This window comes from Canis lupus, chromosome 5 (assembly GCF_003254725.2).
Source record: "Canis lupus dingo isolate Sandy chromosome 5, ASM325472v2, whole genome shotgun sequence".
Taxonomy (NCBI): domain Eukaryota; kingdom Metazoa; phylum Chordata; class Mammalia; order Carnivora; family Canidae; genus Canis; species Canis lupus.
The window spans coordinates 24,231,552-24,258,238 of NC_064247.1; the positions used below are offsets into that span (position 1 = coordinate 24,231,552).

The 26,687-nt window shown below is 38.2% G+C and overlaps 1 protein-coding gene across 4 annotated transcripts in view; it reads right to left on the reverse strand.

Annotated features, from left to right (window-relative positions):
- ATM (ATM serine/threonine kinase) overlaps nucleotides 1–26,687 on the reverse strand; it is a 116,652-nt gene that overhangs the window by 23,882 nt on the left and 66,083 nt on the right. For all 4 annotated transcript variants that reach the window (XM_049110009.1, XM_049110011.1, XM_049110010.1 and 1 more), the window contains 18 exons: nucleotides 26,317–26,412; nucleotides 23,786–23,957; nucleotides 22,539–22,680; nucleotides 21,548–21,724; nucleotides 19,249–19,426; nucleotides 17,338–17,425; nucleotides 15,504–15,656; nucleotides 12,623–12,710; nucleotides 10,136–10,224; nucleotides 9,934–10,036; nucleotides 9,260–9,408; nucleotides 7,748–7,852; nucleotides 6,009–6,128; nucleotides 4,761–4,995; nucleotides 4,104–4,271; nucleotides 2,871–2,984; nucleotides 1,907–2,124; nucleotides 1,177–1,384 (listed from right to left, as the gene is read on the reverse strand). In XM_049110009.1, the coding sequence (XP_048965966.1) occupies nucleotides 1,177–1,384; nucleotides 1,907–2,124; nucleotides 2,871–2,984; nucleotides 4,104–4,271; nucleotides 4,761–4,995; nucleotides 6,009–6,128; nucleotides 7,748–7,852; nucleotides 9,260–9,408; nucleotides 9,934–10,036; nucleotides 10,136–10,224; nucleotides 12,623–12,710; nucleotides 15,504–15,656; nucleotides 17,338–17,425; nucleotides 19,249–19,426; nucleotides 21,548–21,724; nucleotides 22,539–22,680; nucleotides 23,786–23,957; nucleotides 26,317–26,412 (2,603 nt within the window). The remainder of the gene's footprint in view (nucleotides 1–1,176; nucleotides 1,385–1,906; nucleotides 2,125–2,870; nucleotides 2,985–4,103; nucleotides 4,272–4,760; nucleotides 4,996–6,008; nucleotides 6,129–7,747; nucleotides 7,853–9,259; nucleotides 9,409–9,933; nucleotides 10,037–10,135; nucleotides 10,225–12,622; nucleotides 12,711–15,503; nucleotides 15,657–17,337; nucleotides 17,426–19,248; nucleotides 19,427–21,547; nucleotides 21,725–22,538; nucleotides 22,681–23,785; nucleotides 23,958–26,316; nucleotides 26,413–26,687) is intronic.

A 26,687-nucleotide genomic window follows, 5' to 3' on the forward strand; every position in this document is an offset into this window, starting at 1 on the left:
CTCTGGGATCCCGCCGAACCAAAGTTAGACGCTCAACCGGTGAGCCACCCAGGAGTCCCTGAAATAATGTATTTCAAAAAAAATCTCACATATAAGCAAATTAGATAAGATATAATGCTACTAGCACAACCATCTACTTGTTTGTTTGTTTGTTTTTTTTTTAGATTTTATTTATTTATTCATGAGAGACAGAGAGAGAGAGAGAGAGAGGCAGAGACACAGGCAGAGGGAGAAGCAGGCTCCATGCAGGGAGCCTGACGTGGGACTCGATCCCGGGTCTCCAGGATCAGGCCCTGGGCTGAAGGAGGCGCTAAACTACTGAGCCACCTGGGCTGCCCTCCATCTACTTGTTAATAATACTTCACTATCTTTTTTCCCTTGAGATGCATTTTAGGTGGATCTTCCTGATGAATGGTAATCTAGGTTGAGTCATTGGTGAGTCACAGTATTTGATCCTAAATTAAACTGTATTCATAAATGGAACACTTGCACTGATTACATTCCAGTGAATCCAAGGAGGACAAATGTAGATTTGAGGGCTATTGTGATCTGGACTATAGAGAAGTTGGTGTGTAATAAAATGGAGTAACTTTATCCCCTATGCTGAAACTAACAGGATACCAGCCCCTATGCATACTAGCTCAGAGATTGCTCATATCTATTATGAGTCTTATTCTTTTCAACGAGAAGAAACATTTTACTTTTATGTTTCATATTGATTGACAATGTAGATCCTGTAAGCATAACTTTAACATTAGGTATCATCAATAAAAACTAAAATTTTAATAAATACTCATGAAATACTACTGCCTTCATGTTTTCCTAAATTTTTTTTTTTCATTTACAAAAGTAATTCACACTTTTGTAAAAATCGCAGAAAAGATAAAGCAGGAGGAAAAACCTGCCTGTGGTTCCATCATCTTTAAGCATCTTCCAAATCTCACAGGTTGGCATTCTGGTACTTTCCAGGGGTAACTGAGAAAGTAGGGGCAAAGACTGAACTAAATGTTATCACCTCCACATAAACCTGTGTCATTGGAGCTCAAGTACCCATGAGTAAAGCACTGAACCAAATACCGGTGATACAAAGAATATACAAAATCTGTGACACTAGTGGGCTTAACGTCTAAACTTTTCAAGCACAGACCAGAAGAGTGGGTTCAAAAAAAGACTCACCTTCATCATGCCATTGACTTCAGGAACTCCGGAATTTTCAAGCCAGAGAGAACAAAGACGGAATATCCACATATCATGTCCTTCTCCACTCAATAAGCAACTGATGTAATTTTCAACTGCTTTACATAAGAAACGTTTACGATCCTCTTTCAGTGCACGGAGTGCACATTCATCCAGCTCCAGCTCCCGCTGAACCTTTACTGTGTATCTGGCATTCGATAATTAAAGGAAAACACAACACCCGTCAGATGGTACAGAACTACAAAATCATACATGAGATACAACATAAATGAATAATCAGGTGACCATCCCAGGAGAAAGAAGCAAAATTCTAAAAATTCTAAGAGAACAAATTTACTTTTAGTATCTTAAAGTCTGTGCAATTCCAAAGCCATTCTAGACAAACAGGGACAGAGCGGACCCTCCCCAAGATGCCTACTTTACTCAATTTTCTATTTTCCCTATTGTATACCGGCCAAAGGCAGGTTTGAAGAAGGGTTTAATTACATTGGAAGAGATAACTCTTCTGTATTTAATTTCAACACCTATCTCTTTTTAACTATGATACCAACAAATCCAAAAGCAAAACAAAAAGCTAATATCCATATACTCTACAATGCACTTGGAATCATACAAAGTGAATTCACGCTCTGGTTCCGCACACCTCTCTACATATAGTCACTGTATCTCTGTGTAGCTTGTCACTTATCACTCGTAGACCTCTCATTACCTGTTGGTCTGGATTTTATGTTCCCTAAGAAGGCCCACTTCCTCTTTGGCCCTTTTCAAAAGAGCCTGCTTGTTTTCAAACTCTGATGATTTCATGTAGTTTTCAATTCTCTGGTACTGTGTATCTGAGAACCGTGCTAATGAGAGAAACGCTTTCATTTTTCCATTTCTAAGTTCATCACTGCTTTCTCCATCGTAATTTCTAGCAACTTCCACTGCCTTGAAGAAAACACAATTATATTGAGAAACTAAATGCACTAAAGAATCAAAGAAATACCCGCTCTAAGGTTCAATTTATATATATATATAAATTATTTACATTAATGGTATTGGTATTTTTTACATATACATACACACACACACACACACACGGATAAGCTAAATTATACTAAGTATTTGAAATTTTCAAACAACTTTGACAGCATAGAAATAACCTGAACAGCTAATATATTAAAGAATTGTACAAAAACAAATGGCTCCATAAAATTTAAAGATAGTCATATTAAGATTTTCATGCTACACTAGCTATTTCCTCAATTAATTAAACTAAAGGAGTCAGAAGGAGCAACAGGAAGGTTGAAAGGGGCTGGGGCACAGAAGTGCTAGCCCTAAACGTAGGGCAGCTGAGTTACAAAGGAATAGTAAAGACTGATGTGCATATTCCTTAATCAGCTCTTTTTGTAGATAAATAAATGGAGAAATGATTAGAAACAGCTTGTTGAGAGAGTAGCTGGTGCTGAGGGGGTGGAGGGCAGACATATCTGGGCTTATTTCAAAACAAGGTCCTTCCTTTTTAACACTGTATTTCATTCTGCCTTAAAAATTACACAGAGCTACCACAGTAATAATATATACAAAAAATGAAATCTTTTAACTTTTATTTGCATTTGAAAGGCACATGGCCCTGAAGAAAAGATTGAGTGTATTCATGCTGCAAACTCTCAAGGACTGCTAGAAAACTTTACCTTTTCTAGATAGGTCTGCATAATCACTGCAGGGTTTTCTAGGCAAGTTTCTGCTAACCAGGTGCCACAAACCCTCAGACACTCTGTGTACAGAAGGCTTAGGTCGGGATCATTCTGTGTATGGAAAACAGAATCGTAAAAAGTCATTCATTACCTAATGAGTACACAAAAGTATCTTCCATGCAGGGAAAAAGCAAGTTAGAAATATTTTTCCTCATCTGCTTTCACCATACCACTATTTTAATAATTAAAAGTATGTAAGTTTTTATGAAATAATCATCTCCCACTGCTTATTATTATTATTACTATTGGAGCACCTCATAATTACTGAACACTCATATATGCTAGCACTTCACAAAGGCTCTGGGTGTATTAGGTCATTTCAAGAGGTTCAAGGTTCAAGAACCCTATGAAATGAGAACTGTTAGTCTCCCTAATTCGCAGAGTTCAACGTTAATGCTGAGAATGGGTAACTGCACTCAGACTTCCTTCTGGCTACATCTGTGAGGCAACATTTAAGCATCATATGGTCAGCTATCAGTGCTCGGTGTAGTGATAAACTCTCTGATAATGGAGGATTATCATACGAGTGCCCAGTACAGAAACCACAGGAAGCTGAGAGTCATTAAGCAGCATGCGTCAGAAGGACAGCATTGTGGGCACACCTTTAAACACTGCGCAAGTCCTGCAAATGCCTCTACTTTTCCATCATATGCTGGACACAGAGCTACAGAAGCTAACACATTTTCAGCAACCAGTAGGTAATGTTAGAGAAAATATCATACATTGTATGTCCTAAGTAGGTAGACTGACAATAATTCCCATTTGCTTTTCTTTTAATGTCTGTTCTCTCACGCATTTCCTCTATTTTTTTTATGTCAAACTTATAGTAGCTTTCTCCCCTCACCACTCTCTAGTAGTCCTTTCATGTTTATTTCCCACACACCCTTCTCCAATTCTACATAAAGTTAAAACAAAACAAAACAAAAACAGCTTCATACTGGGATAAATCAAATTACCACAAGATGGATAGAATTATTATAAATAGAAAAAAAAAAAGAGTATTTTCTAAACTTCTTTTACAAATACTAATTTTCCAGGCTCTTACAATTTCTTGTTCATGGATCAATAATTTCAAGGCTTTCATAAAACTGTGGATTTATTAAAAATATTTTAAAGCACAGTAATTTTTATAACAGTAATTAATTTAGCCAATTAAAAAAAATAGTGAACCTGTGCACAACTGGCATCCAACTTCTTGATCATTTGCTTGAGAATACTTAGGGCAAGACTCTGCTCCTTTTTTGCCCAAAATACTTGTGCTTCCTCCAGCTGCCACTCAGAGACTCCACAACTTGCTGGATTATACTGTTTAATTTGAAATATTGCTCTTTCAGGGAGCTGAAATGAAAATGACATGAGAATAAATACTTTTACTACTACTACTACTACCTGAATAATCATGACAGCAGTAACTACCATTCATTGATGACTCTTTGGAAGAACTATCTTAAGCACATCTCTATCTGCCTCCTCCAGCCCCACAACTGTCTGTTTTCCCCATAAATACATAGATACATACAAGAATATGTATGTGTGTGTGTTTGTACACTATATAAACACTATAGAAACTCACTTAACTGTTATCGATATAATAAGTTAGGTATATTCTCATTTCAGAACTAGGAAACAGGCTTAGAGGAGGTAAATACCCTGTCCAAGGCTTAAACTTAAGTCTGATGCCAAAATGGAGAATCTTGAACAATTATGCGAAACAGTATTTTTATAATAATCTGTTTCTCAAGACATTTCTGTTTTACTCGTGCTTTCTATTTTCTGCCATAAAAGGAAAGGTCACGGGTGAGACGATATGGTTCTGAATCCTATTACCTGAGTGTTCTTGGCAGTTCGGGCCAGTATGGAAAGTTCTACAAGGTGCTTGGTAAGAATGTCCCTAAAACATTCTCTCTGGGAGTTCTCCATTTCCTTTTCCATCAGGATTTCCAAAATGACTGTGCGGAGAGCCATGATGGGCTCCTGGAAACTGAAATCACTGTCTTTGAGAAGCTGGGAGTGTTTCCGCCACTTTGTGTATACTTCGGATGGTTGCCTATCCGTGACTGATCTGAAAGTACAATCACAGAATTCATGCAAGCAAGGGAAAGGAGGAAAATAAGATCCCTATTATGCAGGTTCTATATTTAAGATATAATACAAAAGAGTTTTTACAGTAAGGACACTAGAAATTCAAAATGGTTTAAAAGAAGGACCAAAGTTTAGAAAGCTACAAAACCATCAGACCTCCGAAGGTCAGCACAGGGGCTACAGATGATGAACATTTTTAAAGACTGTCTTAAAAAGCAGCATTTCTAAGTATATATTCTTCTGAAATGAGAACACATTCATCAAGTGTGTCATTCAGAACGCGCCCTGTGGAAAAGTAGACATGTCAGCAAGGAAATGAAGTGAACTCCTGAATTTCTACTGTGCCCATCTAGGCACCGGGGGTGACTCTTTGCATAATGACAGTTGTTAAAGAAATCACAATTCAGTGAGAGACAATGCTGGCAACTGGCAAAGGTTTCACTTACCAACATTATATATTAAATGAAGAGAAAATGCACATTGTGGAATTAGTTTACATGGAAAGTCTGCTTCCCACACGTTACTGCCCAATCCCTCAGGACCACTGCACTGACAAGAATAGAGGGGACACAGGGACAGGAAGAAGACAAGGTGATGACTAGGAAATTAAAGCTCCTTTAGGAAGCTTCTAGGTCAGCATGGCAGAAGGGACCTAAAACAACACTGATGCCACAGCAGTGCTGCAACAGAATGGGGGACCATGAGCTCTGGCAGAAAATCATGAAAAAACAATTTTATCTGGGGTAGGACAGGGGAAGAGCCGTAAAGAAGAAAGCACAATGAAGCTAAATTTCAAAAACCTGTATTTTTACAATAAATATTTTTGAAAATGCTTATTTTAATAAAAGCACAGTGCATGAGGCTAATCGACTTCTATTTTCTAAGAGAAACAAACCTACAGCTAGCTTCTTTCCTCATTTCTTAAGTGACTGCTGAGAGAGAAGAGCAGAGCTGCACCTGAGGGTGGGTTATGCAGCCGTCTGAACCACATACCTGGAGAGGAGCTGCCCGATGTTTTCGAGCTCCCCGATGGCCTGCAGCCTGCTGAGTGTGGGGTAGAGTGAGTACACAGACTCGAGGCCACCCTTGCACAGCTCTTCCACTTCCTTCACCCTGGTGGCAGCAAACACAAGACACTTGGGACACTTAGAGGTTTTCAGAAATATCACAGTTCAACCCTGCTGCTACAGAGTTCTTCTCCCTGGCTTTGCTGTTGACAGAGTGCCCCCGAAATTCATGAGCACCAGCACGACACGTGGGCATGGAAGCATCGTCTGGGCCAGAGGTTCATCCCACTCTCCCACTTCTGGCGGTTTAACCCACAGCACATTACTGGCTACCTAAGTTTTTTCACTTTCAGAATTATTCAGAAGCTTAAACAATACGTATGGAAAGAGCCTGACAAAATGGCTAGCACCTAATAAGCACTGAAATGGTAGTCAATCTTCCTGTAATAAAATACAGCATTTAACAGGTCAACAGGTTGTTTGTTTTTTTAGGATTTTATTATTTATTCATGAGAGAAGCAGAGAGAGAGAGAGAGAGAGAGAGAGAGAGAGAGAGGCAGAGACACAGGCAGAGGGAGAAGCAGGCTCCATGCAGGGAGCCCGATGTGGGACTTGATCCCGGGTCTCCAGGATCAGGCCCTGGGCTGAAGGCGGCGCTAAACTGCTGAGCCACCCGGGCTGCCCCAGCAACTACTGTTAAATAAAAAAGTGTCTTACATATGTTTAATAGCCTGTTACAGTTAAGTACCGTCTTGTGCATGATCTCATCTGTGCCTCATAACAAGCCTTCATATCTGTAAGTCCGACCATTAGTCACCACTTTACAAAATGAACACTAATGCTAGGAGCTCAGTGCCACACAACTACTAGAGGAGACAGGATTAAAACTGCAGGAAGCGGACAGAGGCGGGAATCAATGAGACATTCTTCAGGGTTCTGCATAAAGAGCTCAGCTTGTCCCAGTGGGAATTTTTTTTTTTTTTTCTTAAAGATCTGGGGCAGCCCAAGTGGCTCAGCGGCTTAGCGCTGCCTTCAGCCCAGGGTGTGGGCTCCCTGCATGGGGCCTGCTTCTCCCTCTGCCTGTGTCTCTGCCTCTATCCCTCTCTCTGTCTCTCTCATGAATAAATAAATAAAATCTTTAAAAAAAAATAAAAGAAAGATCTGAACCATATGAACAAATAAAGGCATAACATTAAACAAAAAAAGTAACAATTTATGCAAGCACCTAACATACAAGCATGTTCCTACATCTAAAACAAAAATAGAAAGGTTTTATTGGTTCTATCTATCTATCTATATTTGACAAATGTATTAAAGGATTCTCTAAATATAAAACATTGAAACACGGAGAATCCCTTTTCAAGGAAGGGAAAACAACTGTTAAGATAGGCATACCCACAGCTCCTACAAAAACATTCCTTCAGAAGATAAAACTCATTTGAGCGCTTACTTCTTAGATGTACAGCAGCTACAAAATTGTTAATCCCAGGATTTTGCCTCCCCCTTCTGTACCCCGAGAGCATGAACACTGACTGGCATGATTTATTACACAGTGAACTTGGTTTTTGAGAGGAGAATGGAAATAACAAAAAAAAACAGCCTGACCAAAGCCAACAAGTCCTTATCTCTTCATTACTAGGGCAAATCTTCACATTGAAATTATCAAGTTTTCAGAAAAGCAGCCATGAATTAAATGTTAAAATATAGTAACTCATTTTATAATACCTGGCATATCTGAGACTTTCATAAAATGTGGAGAATTCTCTATCTCTTAGAGACTGGAGAGCATTGTACAATGATTCATGGTAACTGATTCCTTCTGTTCCTTTGCTGTGAGATAATTAAAATATAAGGGGAAAAAATGGAATTATAAACAAAGAATCTTAAAATATCCACGTATAAATAGTTTCACTGAAAAAACAAAATTCGACAACTAAAATGAAAACTTCTCCATTTAAAAAAAAATGCATTTCTAGGAATTTTGTCAAGAAATACAAAGAATTTTGCAGATCATTTAAGTTATTCCGGCAGAAGAAAGTAAACTTCTCAGATATTTTGCCTGGTTCTAACTATGCTATCTTCTCATTTAATGACTCTGTGAACATCGACTGTGTGCCAGGCACCAGGCACCAGATTCCAGAGGGGAATCCATGAGTGGACAAGTCAGATAGGTCGTCCTTCTCATAGAGCTCATGCTATGGTTTGGAGAAGATGGACAATAAATAAGAAAACTATTGGACAGTAATGACGACATGTGAAGAATTAAAAGAGGAACCAGAATTCTTGGGTGGCTACTCTGGATGAGTGGTCAGCAGAAGTCTGAGATGGGACACTGTTAAACTAGAATCTGAATGAAAGAAGCCACACGCATGGCAAGCGGCAAAAAAACAAGATATATGTAAGGCCTTGAGGTGGAAATACATTGGCCTGCAGGAAGAACACAGAGGAAGCCCACGTGCCCATAATGAAGCCAGCAGAGGGAAGGATGGGATGTGGTGATTTATAGAGGCAAGCACGAATAGGCTCCTACAGTAAAATGCTGTAAAAATATGAGAGCAAATCTCTAATTTTACAGCAATCTAATGGTCTGAAATTTGAAAGACATTTCAATTAATGAAATTTTTTCAATGAAGGCAATTCAACATATAATTAATAGGATTTCATTATTTGGTATTTTTGTCATCTATTTTGACATAAAAATTATTTTATTTTTACATAAAAGTGAACCTTTTATTGGATGAGGCGTTTGGCTTTCCACTCAGAAAAAAAATGGTGACATTACATTTAGGTTATAAACGGTATCTTCCTGTTTCCTGTTTCTTTTACAAAAGAAAACCTTTTATCAATAAAGCAGTCTTCTGTGAACCATCCAGCCAGTAAAAGAGCAATGTGACTAACTAAAGAATCTGCAGCAGGGAGTGGGAAGGGAAAGGACTATATTTTTCTTGAATTTATAAACAAAAAGTCGTTCATGAAAATATACATTTTAGATTGCTATTTTCAAGTACATCTTGGGGGTGGGAGCGGAGGTGCCCTGGCTAAGAGGAAGGTGAAACTGAAACGTAGGCATAGTCACTGCTTACTGCTGTCCTAGTCAAGCATTCAGGCATGTCTACAGCTGACAGCATCTATAAAACATACAATACACAACCCGTTCCCCTCAGAGGGTGAGATTAAAAACAATTTCCTGTTTACAACTAGAGAAATGGTAGTAAAAAATGTCTGGGTTCTTCCTACTTGACAGAAATGCAGTGCTCCCACTGCATGTTCCTCCACGCAGCTTGGTAGTGGAGCTCCTGTAGCTCGGCACAGCACTCCTTGTTTTCATGATCTAATCCTTTTAAATAGATGGAGAGAATATGGCAGAGTCCCAAATTCTGCAAGGCCTAAGCAGTTTAAAAAAAAAAAAAAAGTTCAGTACTCAAAGGTAACAGAACTAGAGAAACAGCAATCAAACAGGAAAAGTAACTTTGACAACACATCACAAAAATCCCAAAACACAGTTTAGTATGTTCCCCCCAGAACACAAAGATGGAGCTCACAAGACCCTGCCACATGATGGGGGAGTGGCTAAGGATAAAGAACATCAGTCAGCAGCACAAGGATGGCCCTTGGGCCCAACTCTAGCGCAAACCATGAGAACAGTTTACATGAGACCCATCCACCCCATGGCACACTGCACAGTGAAGAATGTCTTCTGCTGTCAGCTAACAAGACTGTGACCAACAAATCTACATGATCTTTTAGGTCAATGTTCCACCCAATTCAGTTGTGTGTCCCCCTCTGGAGTTTAGCCCAATGCCTGAAAAGCAGGTAACTTGCACTCTCACCTCTAGTGTGCCCCCACTGACACGTTAAAATCATGTCAGCACTCCACTAGTAGTGCTTCTCCAGGGCAGAAAATAACTCACCTGAATTATTCCTGCCTGGCGGGTTGATGAGGAGATTGCTGTCTCAAGGTCATAGGTAACCAGGGCTTTCCCCCACATTGCTTCATGTTCATATGTACGCAGTCTATAAAGAAAGATTTTCAAAATGCCTTTTAGTTTTACATGCACGTAACTCCTTCACAGACAGAATTACCACACCGTTATCTAGAAACACGCAATTTACCTAGTAAGGGGCTGTAACATTTTCCCTCCGCCACAGCCATACAGACTGTCTGGCTCTCCTATACTTCTGTAGATTTCTAAAAGCAGATCCTAAAAACACGGCAGCAACAAAAATGGGAGAGGAAAAATATCACTTTATGAATTTAGCAAATGGGAAATTTTATCATTACCAACATGTATCTCCTAACTCTGTTATAAAAGTAAGAGACAGTGATACCAAAATATAAAGTTTTGAACACAACAAACTGATTCCAGAGAACAGAATGACTGACTCCCCTGAAATGAACTGCTCACAATTTCATGAATTTAAATAAGAAATCAATCCCAATCTATCGGACTTTTAACACATACAAAAATAATCATGTGAGTCAGAAGAGCTGGCTCAGTCAGAGGAGCATGTGACTCTTGATCTGAGGGTGATGAGTTCAAGCCCTACGATGGATATACAGATTACCTAAAAATAAAATCTTAAAACAAAAACATTAAATGAATCCCTGTCAAAATACTACAGCATTTTTCCCAGAGCTAGAATATACAATCCTAAAATCTGTATGGATTCACAAAAGACTGAGAATTAAAAAAAAAAAAACAGTAAAAACAAAAACAAATAATACTATTAACGACTAAAACTGTACATGGGAAATGATGTCTGCAAAATCTGACTCCTGAAAACTGAATGTAGTAAAAATAAAGGTCACGAATTTTTCTTTGAAAGAAAACTCAAAATTGCATTGTATTACAATTGATAAAATGTGGTATGGATAAAGAAGTGGCTTACTGACTCAAATCTTTGTTGTAAAGTTTGCACAAAATTGATTGTTTAAAATCATCTCAGTAAAATAAAAATGAAAATAGAAAACAAGAGAAAATGGGGTTGCCTGGGGGGCTCAGTCAGTTAAGCATGCAACTCTTGGTCTCAGCTTAGGTCTTAATCTCAGGGTCATGAGTTCAAGCCCAGCATTGAGCTCCACACTGGGCATGGAGGAAAGGAAAGGAAAGGAAAGGAAAAAGGAAAGGAAAGGAAAAATAAAGGAAAGGAGAGGAGAGGAGAGGAAAGGAAAGAAAAAAATGAAAAAGCTAGAAACTTTTGCAGAGAAAACCAAACAAGAGCTTTATTAATAGTGCTTGCTCTGGGAGATACTTACTACATACAAATTTACCAATACTGGCATAATTCTATACTTCTAATTCAACTGTTTATATTCACAAACATCAAACTGAGCCCTTTGTGGTTGGAACATTCAGGACCCAAGCCTCATACAGTGTCTTAACACAGGAAATACTCTAAGAACTCAGGTAGGACTATAAAAAAGCAAAAAGGGAAAAGAGAAAGGAGAATGGGACAAGCCCAGAGAGGACACACCTCACACAAGGTGTGGCTGAGGGTCCTAAATGTTCACAAAACATCAAGGAAGACGCTGGAGGGAAGGTGACCCTCTACTAGTCACCTGAAGTTCGGGAGGGTGGGGAGAGCTTTAGCAAGTGCTGCCTGAGGGAGCGTGGAAGGTCCTTCACAAAGTCTGGCTGTGAAGGGAAGGGAGGCCAGAAAGGGAGGATGGAAGAGAACACAGGGCAGAGGGAAATGACTTTGTGTTTGTCTGAAGAGGGATGATTTTATTTTGTCTTCAGGAGGCTTCACACCCAGCATGGGACATGAATTCATGACCACGAGATCGAGAGCTGCATGCTCCAGCAACCGAGTCAGTGGGCGCCCCTGAGGGGGTGATTCTCAAAGGAGTGTGGAAACCTGTGTACACACTCAGAGGAGGGCAGCGCAGTAAAGAACTAATTCTCTGAGAAAGAGTTCATAAAAATGAAACGTCTAGTCCAGAAAGGACCATCTGGACTAAAAAGAGGAGGTATTTGGGGGAACAGACGCAGAGAGACTTCATATCTGATGGGGAAGGTGGTGGGACCTCTTCTCTCTGTCCCCTGTTTTCTTCAAAAACAAGCAGGACGAGATAAGCAGGGCTTCAGGCAAAGCAGAAGGGCTGACACAAGTCATTTCAGAGGAATGAACTGACCAGAGATTCAGTGAGGGTGGACATTCAGAGATTTACAGAAGAAGCCATCTGCCCTAAGATGTGACATTCAAGAGACAAGTAAACAAATGAATATATGATTACGAATGTTAAATGCTATAAAGAAAATCAACAGGCTACTGTGGCAGAAAAGATACGGTATAAATTTACCCCATGAGATAGGTGGTTTTACTTCCAATTTGCAGATAAAGGAACTCAAGGTTGTAAGTAATTTTGTGCAAGATTTTACAACTAAGTGGCAGAGTAAGTTAATAACTTACAACTAAGTCTGTCTGCTACTCCAAGGTCTAACCTTCAAACCATGAACTTAAGGTATATGACACTCAGTCTAAATAGTAATGTCACTTTGAAAATCAAATGACATCTCTATAATCTCAGTAACAAAATAATAATCCGAAATATAAAATAAATAGTATCACAAATAATAATGTCTCTATAATATTTACCTGTAAACTTATTCCAGTTTCTTCTTTACTTTTTTCACTCAAACTAGAAATAGCTGTATTCTGGCTTGCTTCCTCAAACGTAAGACTTCTGTTTGTAACAAGAGCACTTCTTTTAATAAGAATCTACTATTTTGAAGCTTGTTGATATATACTATAGATAGACTTGGATGGGAAAAAAAACTAACCAAGGTCACAGTTAAAACATAATGAACCATTTACTCTAAATTATACGACTTACACCTAGAATAGAAAAAAAATTGTATTACTTTCTTGAAGGAGATCAAATTTTAATGACAGTCTGATATAGAGGAAGGCCACATGGCTTCTGTTCTAAATGTTCTGACAGTGTTCTTACCTGAAGTTCAACCTCATTCATAATCACGGGCACACAAATAAAGACCACACAAGACACCACTTAACACCTGATAAACTGGCAAAAAATTAAGAAGTCTTATAATACTGTGTTGAGAAAGAAGCGCATCAGTGGGATCTACCCACACCCAAGATTATAAAACTAGTAAGTGATAGGATGAAAACTCGGATTTGTAGACTCCAAGACCTTAGCTTTAAACCATGCATTTATATAGAGGACATTCTGTCCCGTAAGTAATTTTAACTCAGAAATCATGCCTATGGACAGTTTATGACAATAATAATCCAAAGTATAAAATACATCTTATCGTGGGTAATAGTGATTCCATTATTACCTAACACCTTATTTCTGTTTGGCTCCCTTCCTTAAATGTAAGGATTTCTACTGGTCTACTTCCTCATAAACTACATTTCTGAGAAGTATGCAAATTGGTATAACCATGTTAAAAGCCAATTTGGCACAATCTTTTAGGAGGCTAAAATTTTGCATATCCTGCAACCCAGTAATTTTATACTTAAGTATATACCATCAGAAAATGAGCAAATGAACTGTAGTGTGTCCTCCCCCTAGAACGTTAAGTGGCAGTGACAAATTCATGAAGTACAGCCACACACAGCATAAATATTACAAAAATATTGAGCAGAAAAACAAGTCATAGAAAAGTACACATATAATTTGTCATAAAGCTCAAAAATAAGGAAAATAAACTCTATTTATGGGTTCATGCTCCTATGATAAAAATTCCATCCAACAAACAATGAACACAAAACACAAGGAGGGAGCACAGAGTGTGGAGTGCCAAAACAGCACGGACAACATCCAACCTTCCCATGTGGATGGGACAGTTTCCTTATTGGCAAGTTATGCAGAAAAAGTTTTCAGAGGAAAAGTGGAAAGTAGGGGGACAGTCCTGGGGGTTATGACTCTGCCAGTCCAAGTCTGTTCACCCTACAGGCAAAAAAACAAGCCGTCAGACCCGAGCTGTCACTGCCTCATGGATCAGAAGCACTAAAATGACGCTGTCAGTGAACACTTCTCAGCTAAATTTGTTTCGCAGAGTTTGGGATTTCTTTCTAAAAAATTATGGACACTAACCTGAAAATCTCATCTGTTCCCAGCAGTAAGTTAATAAATAAAACTGTAGGAAACCTAACACAGTTTCTGAAGAAACCAGCATTCCCTACCCCCAATCCAGCTCATCTGTGTGCCCTTCCTTTGCCATCAGGAACCTGGGGGAAAACAACAAAACCAAACAGCAAGCCCTATTTGTCAAGGACTCATTCCTAATGTTAACCAAAATAAAATCCAGGCTCACCTGCTTATTAAACAAGCACTTTTGCAAAAATGTGCCAAATTCCATACAATCATCTATCTGTAAATTAAGGTGATTTTATTTATGCTCAAAGAAGAGCTCAGTTACTCACTCCTAAATAGTACAAAATACTATACTGTGAAACCAAGATACTGAAACACATTTAGATCATAATTACTATACAGATCCTGACTCAAATTTTAAGTCTCTAAGAAATAAGCAATAATCAATTCCTTACTCATTACACACTTAAAGAACAGAACTGTCTTCATATAAAGTCTATAATGATTGTGAACGTATCAATTTCATGTTACACACAGTACCTACATATTGTAGGTTTTTGTTTTCAGTTGAAAAGCAGAAATTAAATACGAAGCCAGAGAGTTAAGAAATCAGCTCAGGTACACTAATTTATTCATATCTGGAGTAGAATTTGAATACTGCCTCCCGGTTTTCCATAGTCTAAGAACCACACTGCTTCCAGGTTAAGGATAATCCAGAGTAGAAACTTTAAGTAATAAGTAAGAGAAATGTAGCAATACTATACAACTTTGTTCTTTCAATTCTGTAATATGAATGATTTTGTAGTTGGAAAATGAGGCTAACAACAAAAATAAACAATAGGCTATGTCAAATGAGCATGATCTGAGGAAGGCAGTTGGGATAATGCAGTATTTTTACTCTAGGACAACACCTGCTTGGCTCTTATAAGAGTTCTAACTCAGAGGAAAAGCTAATTAAATTAGTAGAAACAGGGAGATAGCAAAGTAATCAAAGTGATCTAGTCACAGAAACAAATCAGTTACATTACTTTACAAACAAGTAAAATGGATCTTGAATAAGCAGGAGTATTGGTAAAATGAACTTCAGTGAAATTGGGGAATCACTGATGACAAAACTATCTTTGATCACTTATAGTAAGTTCCCGATGCTGTGGGGAATACAGAGAGAAGGGTCTCTGTCCCTCAGGAGTTGGCTATCTGAGAATTTCCACAATTCTTAAATAATAAACATCTCTGTTTTATTTCAGAGCATAATTACTTATTTCTTTTAAAATATTATCATTTCACTTTAAAAGATTTTTCTCTCTGAGATGTCTTTCAAATGAAGGACTGGGAGCAAAACAAACTATATATTTAACTGAAACAAGGTCAACATCAATTTAGAAAACCAAAGGTATGCATCCTATTCATTACCTTTTGTCTTCTTCCATGCTTTTCTTATCTGCGTAGATTTCTGCATAGAACAATGCTGTAAAGTGAGCGGCGCAGGACTGAGCTACCTTAGCAACTTCTAGATAATTCAACTCCAGCCAGAAAGCATCATCGAAAACTGTTCCTATGGAAGGTCTAAAGAAAAATGTAACATCCAGTCATTACAACTTCACTGTCAAGAGAAAAGTCTGCTGCTCTAGAACACAGTGGTATCAAGTGCTGGTTAAAAAGAAATTACATTCAAATCACCAGAACTCACATGTCCCCAGTATACAGCTCTCATGTTCTCAGACACTGTGGCTGAAGAGCCCTATTTCTGACGGTTCATGGATCACACACAATGAAAGCAATGGGGCATCAGCTCACACAAATGTGGGGCTCACTCCTGCCCTCCACCAAGGGATCCATGGGTCACAGGCCAAGAACAGGCTGCACAGAACAGCAACTGACACACAAATCTTTTTACGTAGCCAACTGAATGATAATATTGTTTCTTCTAAGACACAATTACATGTTTTTCCTATTGCAGTTCATTTTCGAAGTAAATCAAAATCTCCTGTGGTAACAGGTCAGCATTGGAAGAGGCCATACATAATACCTTTTCCAAAACCAATATTATATATGAGATGTGACAAGAGATTGGTTAAGAGCACTGGTTTTAGAAGGTACAACCTGGTTCAAATCTAGCTGGACAACCCCCCCCCCACACACACACACACACACACAAGCTGTATCATCTGCAGCAACTTAATTTTTCAAGCTTCAGTTTGTTCACTTGTAAAGCCCAGGGACAACACATGGCATCAACAATCGTTGCAATGATGAAATGATGCTTCTCAGGCTGATGAGTAAAGTGCTGAACTTAACCATAGCTACTGAGGAACCTGAACTTCAGAGATCACACACAGCTCCTGAGCACTGTGGCACCTGAACTTGAACCCAGGTCCTTACACCCTCTGTTCTATCCATATTCTCTCAAACTCTTCGTTGAAGCCTATTCAGAATGAGAACCGAATACCAAGAATTTTATCTTCTCCAGGGAGTGCCCACATCAACACCATTCCACCTAGATGATAAACTAAATGATTCAAGAGTGCCTCCCCACACCAAGAAAAGAGATGTTTCTAGCTACAATTAAAGCTCTTTATGGGCTTTCTCAGAAGAGGATCTGATACAGACAAGACAGTGAATCAGTAACTTTGTTTCTAACTAGAAACAAATATGCTGACAGACCTAACATTTCTTTCTTTAAGGAGGGAGTGGGATGGATAAGCGGGGTACAAACAAAAGGAATTCAGGGATTTTTCATTTTCCCCTGCCTCTCCTTCCCAGGCATTACCAACCAAGCATTACCACCCAACAGCTGCCACCAGCACCTGAGACATCAATTTCCACCTACTTGAGTTAACGGGGGACTACACTTTCTTCAGAGCTCCAGTCAACTCTGGAGCAGCAGAAACCAATCAGACCACTCAGGGTAGCAATTCCTGCACTCACTGGTAAAAATCCCATGAATAGTAACAGGAATAAGACATGATACTATAAAACTATCACAATCAAGAAAATAAACACTGCCACAGTATATTGAACCATTTTGAGGACCATGATTCCTAGTAAAGAAACTTTTATCTTATGAAGTTCTTAACCAAAGAACCACCCTGAAAACAGATTATTTCAAAATGATATAAGCATCACACAAATTAAATACAGCACCTTGCAGCAGCATCATCTAAATTAATCATGTTAAAATTCAACCAGCAGTTAACAAGCTACACTTCTAAATTCCAAACTCCAAAAGCAATATTCACTTCATTACCTCTTCTGTCTCCTCATGTAGTCCACGACAGCCAGCATTGTTCTTTGTGATTTTTTATCCACACAGGATCGGAAAAAGTGCTCTGACTCTGACAAAGAAAGATAGCTCCCCTCAGTCCCAGACAGACTTGCTTATACACATTCTTCCCTGTGTGTCTGTCTCCCTCTATGCTATAAGCTTCTGGAAGGCAGTAACCTGGCACAAAATTGGTTCCTAATAAATATGAATAAATAAGTAGAATTTAATGGCATTTCTTATTCTTTTAGAATAAACTACTAAGCTTAATAAAACCTGAGAATTTAATTACAATTTGTATTTTATTTCTGAAGGGGACTAATTTACCAATTCAGTAAATATTTATCAAGGATCTTTATTTATTTTTTAAGATTTTATTTATTTAAGAGACAGAGACAGCGAGGGAGTGCAAAAGTGAAGGGCAGAGGCAGAGAGAGGGAGAGGGACAGGGAGAAGGAGAGGGAGAGAGAAGGGAGGGAGAGGGAGAGTCAGCCCAGCACCTCCCCGCTGGGCAGGGATCATGATCTGAGCCGAAGGCAGACACTTCACTGACTGAGCCACCTGGGTGCCCCTCGAGGATCTTTTATGTACTCACTGCTCGGGATCACCCCTGAATAAGACAGACCACTGCTGTGCACACAAACTCACTGACTACATCATGTGATCGTGTGATCGCAACCTACACCAAAGTGACAAGAACCACATTCAAGATTCAGAAGAGCAATTTAGTGGCAGCAAAACAGCACACAAATCCATATTTGTCTTAGAACTGTACTGGTCTCAAGTACACTAAGTGAATCTGTACCTGGCTTTATGTTTGCACATAAAATATGCCAATGATACATATGAAAGACAGTAAGTTAACATTATAGATTTGTGAATTTTTTTCTTTAATTTTTGGTTTGAAAAACTGACCCAAGATGAGCCCTCAGGTATGCATATATGTATTATGTGAATACAATGTTCCTGCTCCTGGTGGAAGTTCTGTAATAGACTCTTCCCATGGAAAACATTTATTTTGAAGCTCAGTTTATATAAGTAAATAAAATATAATCTAATCTATTTGGGGTTTTTTTTGTTGTTTTTTATTTTTATTTTTATTTTTGCTAGTGTGGTTTGTTTTTTTTAATTTTATTTATTTATTCATGAGAGACACAGAGATAGAGAGAGACAGAGACACAGGCAGAGGGAGAAGCAGGCTCCACAAAGGGAGCCTGATGTGGGACTTGACCTCAGGTCTCCAGGATCACCCCCTGGGCCGAAGGTGGCGCTAAACCACTGAGCTACCCAGGCTGCCCTGTCTAAAGGTTCTTTCTCCACTGCTAGAAGGTAGGGAGTCCCCTTCCTTCTGTGGTGCTAGTGCTGAGCACAAGGCCTGATATACACCAAATGCTCAGTGCATTGCTCTGTTATTAGAAGCCAAAATTCACTGAGGCATCACTATGTGTCAAGAATCATCCTGGGGGCTTTCCATATGTTATCTCCCTGAACATTGGCTACGACTTTCTTTCTTTCTTTTTTTTTTTTTAAAGAGATTTTATTTACTTATTCATGAGAGACACAGAGAGAGAGAGAGAGAGAGAGAGAGAGAGGCAGAGACACAGGCAGGGGGAGAAGCAGGCTCCATGCAGGGAGCCTGATGTGGGACTCGATCCCGGGTCTCCAGGATCAGGCCCTGGGCTGAAGGTGGCACTAAACTGCTGAGCCACCCAGGCTGCCCTGGCTACGACTTTCATCTCCATTCTACAGATGATGAGAAAATAAATATTGAGACGTTATGGAGTTAAGATAATAAAGCATCCTTAAGGGATTCAAACAAATCTTTCTCTATAACTGAAACATTAACAGTATAAATGCATTAACAGTATAAATGTTAAATGAAATTTAACAGAATACCAGAATCCAAATTTGCAGGGGTTGTGGATCGGCTCGTTGGTGAGGAGTGTCTGAAACAATTAGTGAAGAATCCCTGAATCTGTGTAGAAAGCAGGTTTCTCCAGGACTCATTTGTATCTTGCAGTAAAATATCATGAATCAAGTATGGAAGCACAGTCTGACAAAAGTCAGCTTTCACCTAAGAACACAGAGAGACACACTGAGCAGATAGTCTGAGGGAAAATAATATATCTCACTTAACATTTTCATTCCCCATTACTGGCACATTAGACTTAAAGAAAAACGACAGAGGGCAGTCCCGGTGGTGCAGCGGTTTAGCACCGCCTGCAGCCTGGGGTGTGATCCTGGAAACCCGGGATCGAGTCCCACATCGGGCTCCCTGCATGGAGCCTGCTTCTCCCTCTGCCTGTGTCTCTGCCTCTCTGCCTGCCTCTCTCTCTCTGCCTCTGAATAAATTAAAAAAAAAAAAAAAAAAAGACAGATGAATCTGCCAGGAACTCCATGTATCTTGTACCAGGCAGCACTTAAGAAAAATCAAAGAAATCCAGAGTATCGATGTCAAACACATTAGTTACATGACACCTGTTCATTTCCAATCTAGGTCATCTGCATATAATGAAACAGGATAAAGCTTACAAATGCAATTATCACATCACTACTGCAAATAAAATTTCATAGTTGAAAAGTGTTGCTAATAACACACAGTTTTCTAAATTACTACAAAGGAAAATGGGAATCAAAGTTTAAGAGAAAAGCTGAAAATCTGATCTTGGTGTGCATTTTCTATACTCAGTGAAAAACTACAAATAGTCAGGTTAAAGTGTTTAATAAACCAATTTCTGCGTATATAATTTGGGTACTTATTTGTGATATACTCCACAGTGTAGAAAGTACTTTAATACTTGTGGTATATGAAAATAGTCCTCAATCTTATTTTTGTCAAGGTGTCCTCTTTATATATTCATGACACGCCACACTCACAGAACAGATGACAGATTACCAAATGTACACTTTTTTCTTTTCTTCTTAGCACAAGTACAATGTAGAAATAATGCTGACAGTGTGATAATTTATTCACTGCTAACATTTCTGTAGAAGCAAGGACTGCTTTATAAACTGCTTTCAATCAGGGCACTTTATCAAAATACTTTCTCTAAATTTTTTTTATTTCAAGCTTTTACTTAAACTCTAGTTAGCTAACATATATGGTAAAATTGGTTTCAGGAGACTTCAGTGATTCCTCACTTACAGACAACACTTGGTGTTCATCACAAGTGTCCTAAATGCCCATCCCATACCCAACTCTATCAACCTTCAATCTGTTCTCCATTAAGAGCCTCTTGTGGTTTATTTTCCTCTCTCTTTTCTAACCCCCTTCCCCTACATTCCCTATTTTGTTTCTTGAATTCCACATATGAATTTAATCATATGGTATTTGTCTCTCTGACAGTATTATTTCACTTAGTATCATACCCTCTAGTTCTATCCACGTCACCAGTTACTTTTAATTGAACTAGTCAGATACTTTGTTTTCACACTGTCATTAAATCGTGTTTGATGGTACTATATAAACTATGTTAGCATTAAAGTCTTAGAGCATTTTTATATTATACTGTTTTGGATGGCATAGTTGATAAAAGTATACCAATTCTGTGTTTGATTTGGTACAGACCTTTACCTCTACTGAAATAAACTGTATTGTACCTTCAAAAATTAAAAAGCAGGGGTGTCTGGGAGGCACATTCAGTTAAATGTCTGCCCTTCCTGTGGAGGAAGAGAAATAAACTGTTCGCTTGCTCACACACTATTAAGTAAATCTTTAAAACAAATAAATAAATAATAGATAAAAATAAAAAAGTAATGTTAACTGCTCTTTTTTCTTATTTAATAAAGTATACGAGGGAAAGTAAATGACAATGACTTTTTTTTAAAAATTAAGCTTAGAAAAAGAGAGCAGACTTTTGGTTAAAATAAGTAATTTACAATCATTAGTAACAAATTATTCAAGGCACCCTTTAGAGCTCATCCAGTATGCAGTTACCCCACAGCTGAAACCGACTGCACAAAGTTCTAACTAAACAGAGGTCTCCCTGGGCCCCATTTGATGGACTCCCAATAGCCAAGCGCAGGTGATGTTTCCTGAAGATGTGCCCTACCATAGCACTCTTTTTAGAAAGACAAGCACAAACATGTGCATGGAAGCCAAAGGGAATGGGACAACCAAAGACTATTAAGAGAAGGGTCAAATATAAAAAGGACAGATAGAAAGGGAGTAAGGCAGACTAATTAATCTTCTTACTTCACACATTGGCTTTAATAATTGAAGAATTTCACTTTTTGTGCCTCCACTATCCAAAAAAGCACAAGTCAGCCTTTTAATCCAAATATCATGATTTTCACTTTGGGGAATCCACAGGCTTGTATCATCCAGGCCTTCTAAAGGACTTTCTTTATCCAGTCTGGGTACTTCTAAAAACTAGAAAGAAAATAGTCAAATCATGTAAGTAAGGTAATTAGAAATACATTTTATCTTTCCTATACAGAACAAATATCTAGGTATAAAATCTGTTTCCAAGTCAAACTAAATATAGTCAAAAATTAATCTGGAGGCAATGAGTAACATAAAATACATCTATGTTTATATGGAAGGCCATGTGGTATGATTAAAAAATTACTGGTCTACACACCAGGATACTTGAGTCCACTCTTAGCTCATTGCAACACAAACTCTGCCTCACTGGTCTCATGGACAAAACCAGCTCAAGTCTACCACAGAGGACTGATTTCAAAATGTTACAATTACAGTGTTTTACAGATTGTATTACTGATCTTATTAATAATTTTTATTACCAGTAACTTCACTAAGACCAAAATTATATTTATGATATATTTAAAAGACTATTACAATGATGGGTTTATGTCCTGAAGTTAATTTGGTGAAAATTCTGTTTATCTCCTACTTGCTTTATGAAAAGAAAATATGAAAGAGGAATGTTTAGACTAAAAGAAAAGCAGAGTTCCTAAATATCCTTCAGAATACTCTCGGTCAAATGCTGTAGGATATTAACGTGGAAAAAGGGAGAAACCTAGAGGTCATCTTATATCTCACTAAAGGACTGTGATACTTTAACTTTCTATAGACATATACACTTGCTTGTTGCACAAAACCTACAAACCACACCTAACATCAATGGATTTCATAGGATTGATGTAAAAGCTTTCTACTCCCACAACAAACAGAAATTTCCAGATACAGTGGGTATTCAATAAACATTTATTATTTGAGAGACCTTTTTCCTCGATGTTCTAAAAGGCTGTAGATAGATCAGCATGGGGTCAGTCGTCGTCTTATAAATCTCCCAGAAACTATGTCCAGTCTTTGTGGCTAAAATGCTCTTCAAACAGGTAACAGCAGCTGATCGTACTTTGACACTGAAAAATATATAATTCAGATGCCTATAAAGTATTTCAACTATTGATGAATGTGAAGTAACCTCCAATAAAAAATTTAAATCTAAAATTTTAAATTTATATTATAGTTGAACCTTGAACAACTTAGGAGCACTGATCCCCACACAGTCAAAATCTGCATATAAATCATGACTCCCCCAAAACTTTACCACTAATAGCCTGCTGTTGACAAGAAGACATATAGATAACATAGTCAATTAACATATTTATATGTGTTATACATTGTATTTTTACAACAAAATAAGGTACAGAAAAGAGAATGTTCTGAAGAATATCATAAGGGAGAGAAATACATTTACGGTACCATATTGTGTGTGTTTGTGTGTGTGTGTGTGTGTGTGTGTGTGTATAAAATCCACATATAAGTGGACCCAAACAGTTCAAACTTGTGTCATTCAACCGCAAACTGTAAAGGTCAACTATGTCAGGCAGTTTTTACATTAGAAAATTTTACATCTATAAATAAAAATTCTATAGCATCAAAGCCAAAATTATCAAAGAATTTGTACTATTCCTTCAGTAAACCTGAGTTAGTAATCACTGCAGGAGTGGGGGGCACAGAAAGCAAATGTAATCTCATAGCCACCAAGCAGAAATCAGGACAGAATCTGCTGCAATTTTGTTCAGCATAAAGAAAATCAATGGGCAAAAGAAAAACCCTGTCTGCTTGGCTTAAGATTTTTGGAGTTAAGAAGCTGCTTCTCTAGGACTTATTTTAAGAGGATAGAAATACTTTCAATGAGAGAGTAGTGCCTTTGATTTCGACAAGTGCCCAAAACATCCTCTTTTGCAATTCTATTTTAATGTTCTGTATAGAACTTCCTGAAAATTTTCTTATTGTGTGTTTAGTCTACTCTCATTAGAATTTAACATGGGTCCTGTCTGATATGCTCATCAGTGAATCCAGTGCCTGGCACATAGTAGGGCTTCAGAGATTAAAAGAAAAGTATGGTCACTTAAAGGAGAATGCTTTAGTTTCAGGACATGTTATTTATGTAAAGTATCAATCTCCTTATAGTCAGACGAAGTAGGTGCCATCAGATATTCAGTGTTATTAAATACTCACCAATCTTCTACCAGTGTGTTATTCAGGTAGGTCAATGTGATGAAGGTCCACTGAAGTTCTTTATCTTCAAATAACTCAGAGGCCTTAATAGAAGATATATCTCTGCTATGCTGTATGGCTATCGTAGAGAAATCTACAGGACCCACTTCTCCCAGGCAGCTTCCAACAGCCTCTATATTTAGAAATTCCTTTTCAGTACAGTTGTAGCTAAAAGATCTCCCATTAAACAAATTTTCTATTTTCAAAAATATGTTTTGTCATCCTTCAAAATTTAAGTGGTTTCTTTCTTTTTTTTTTTTTTTAAGATTTTATTTATTTATTTATGAGAGACAGAGAGAGAGAGAGAGAGAGAGGCAGAGACACAGGCAGAGGGAGAAGCAGGCTCCATGCAGGGAACCCGATGTGGGACTTGATCCTGGGTCTCCAGGATCACGCCCTGGGCCGAAGGCAGGCGCTAAAACCACTGAGCCACCCAGGCATCCTGATTTAAGTGGTTTCTCAAAGATTGTGAATAGATTAAGGGTATTGTATCAGTGGGCCAAAGATATTTTCCCATATAAAATCCTATCCAGGAGAGAGAAATTAGTAACAGAAAGTAGACAGTAAGGATGAAAGTCTAAACACAGCTACTATACGAAAGTATCAACAGATGGTAAAACTGTTAAAACATTTTTGAGGTATTATATATACAAAGTACACAAATCTTAAACACTCAGTTCAGTGAAAACTGACACACACATTCTCTTCCACCTATGTTATCAGCACGCAGAGGATGACAGAGCAGCTCCTGCGTGCCTGAGAACTCCCTCACACTCTTTCCCAGCCGTGAGGGGATTTACTACAATACACAAACACATTTTCTGACAGCTGTCCTTTCAAAAGGTGCAGCCCTAGCTCCTCCTGCCTTGAGTATGGCATGTACTTGCTGACATGCTTCTAACACAGTGTGCAAGTCTTTCACTTCCTTGATTAAATTTATCTCCAAGTACTGGATTCCTTTGGATGCTATTATAAACAGAACTGTAAATGGAATAAAACTTTCTTTTTAGATGTTCACTGCTGGTGTACAGAAACACAACTAAATTTTGCATATGGATCCTATATCCTGCAGTTGTGCTAAGGTCATTTATTAGCTTTATTACAGTCAATTTCTTGTAGGGTCTCTGGGATTTTCTAGATATGGGATTGTGTCATCTGTGGAGAGAAACAGTTCTACTTCTTCCTTTCCAATCTGGATGCTTCTTCTTTTCTTCTTGTTCCACTCCTCTGGCTAGAACCTCCTGTATAACTTGGGCCACCACTGGGAAAAGTGGGCAACCCTGTTTCCTTCCTGACCTGGGAGTGAAAGCTTTTAGTCTTTCACCACTAAGAATGATGTACCACCAAACTAAAATCTTCTGTTATACAGGAAAGCCACTCAGGACTCCTGGAGCAAATCAGGTCTGTCCCTGGAAACAGCACCACTACAGACAGGACACGTCTGAGTTCCCTGATCAAACGAAACTTCCAGGGTCTGGTAAAGGCTCTGTTTCTCAGTCTGAGGGCTAGCTAGATGCACAGGTACTTTCTGATTATGAAAAACTTCCGAGTTAGATACTATTATCTGTATCCTTTTCTGTATGTAAGGTATATTTCAGTTACAATAACTTATAAATAAAAAAATGTCCTAGATACTAGGCTCCCAGTGAAAAGACAAGATAGACTCCATTGAAAGAAAGTAGAATCTGTGAAAGACCTCTTATTCCTCCAATTTTCCTTATTTGAAACAATGCTGCCATAACAACCTCAAGCTGACTTCAATCAGTATTTCCATCCTGTGATCACTTAGCCTAAACACATCTTCTAAATAGGACGTATGGTGGCCATTTATCTTACACTAGGACACCCCTCAAATGGTGGCAGGAAAGGGTTTGGATGTGGCTTTAATGTCTGAGTTTAATTCACCCAGCCCTCCAAATCCTCATGCTTACTACGTCCTACAAAAAAGATGAAGCACCAGTCAGTTATATTTACAAAATATAGTACAAATCAATTTATTTGCAACATAACACTACAAATATTTATTTCTGACTTTCTTAAAAACATAAAAGTATTTTTAAATGAACAGTTAGGGGGACGCCTGGTTGGCTCAGTGGTTGAGTGTCTGCCTTTGGCTCAAGGCATGATCCTGGATTCCCAAGATCGAATTCCGCATCAGGCTCCTTGCATGGAGCCTGCTTCTCCTCCCTCTACCTGTATCTCTGCCTCTCTTTCTGTGTCTCTCATGAGTAAATAAATAAAATCTTTAAAAACACAAATTACTGAACAGTTATGTACACACATAAATCATTAACTTTTCACTTTATGCAAATGTTTAAGGAAGGAAAATATAAAAGGAGGGTTGCTTAGGGACACTTGAAATAAACAGAAATATAACTCAACTAGCATTTCACATTTCCCTATTATTCCAAATGACAAACTTTTACTGATTTTGAAAACAGAGATGACCAATGAAACACAAAAACTCATATTCATTTAGCCAAAGAGCTTACCTAATACTTCTCTTTCACCAGTGTGGTTCACTGCCATCTTGCATAACTGCAACAAGCTGACAATGAGCTTCACCATTATGCCATCCTGCGGGTTATCTACGAACAGTTTTGAAAAAATTAGTTTCAACCACGATGGAGAAATTGCATTTCTTTACAGTATGTTTTATATTAAATTATCTGACTAGAAAATTTTCATTCACTTTTTCTAAAAAACAAAGTTTTAAATCATGAGCAGGTCAAAAAAAAGTGAGTGTACTTGAACTACCTTATAAAACAGAACCATGTAAAAGTGATCAGCAGTATTTGGCAGACAGAGAAAGAGTAATATCCTAAGAAGTTGTGCAAACCAGTTAATACTTTAACAAAATCAC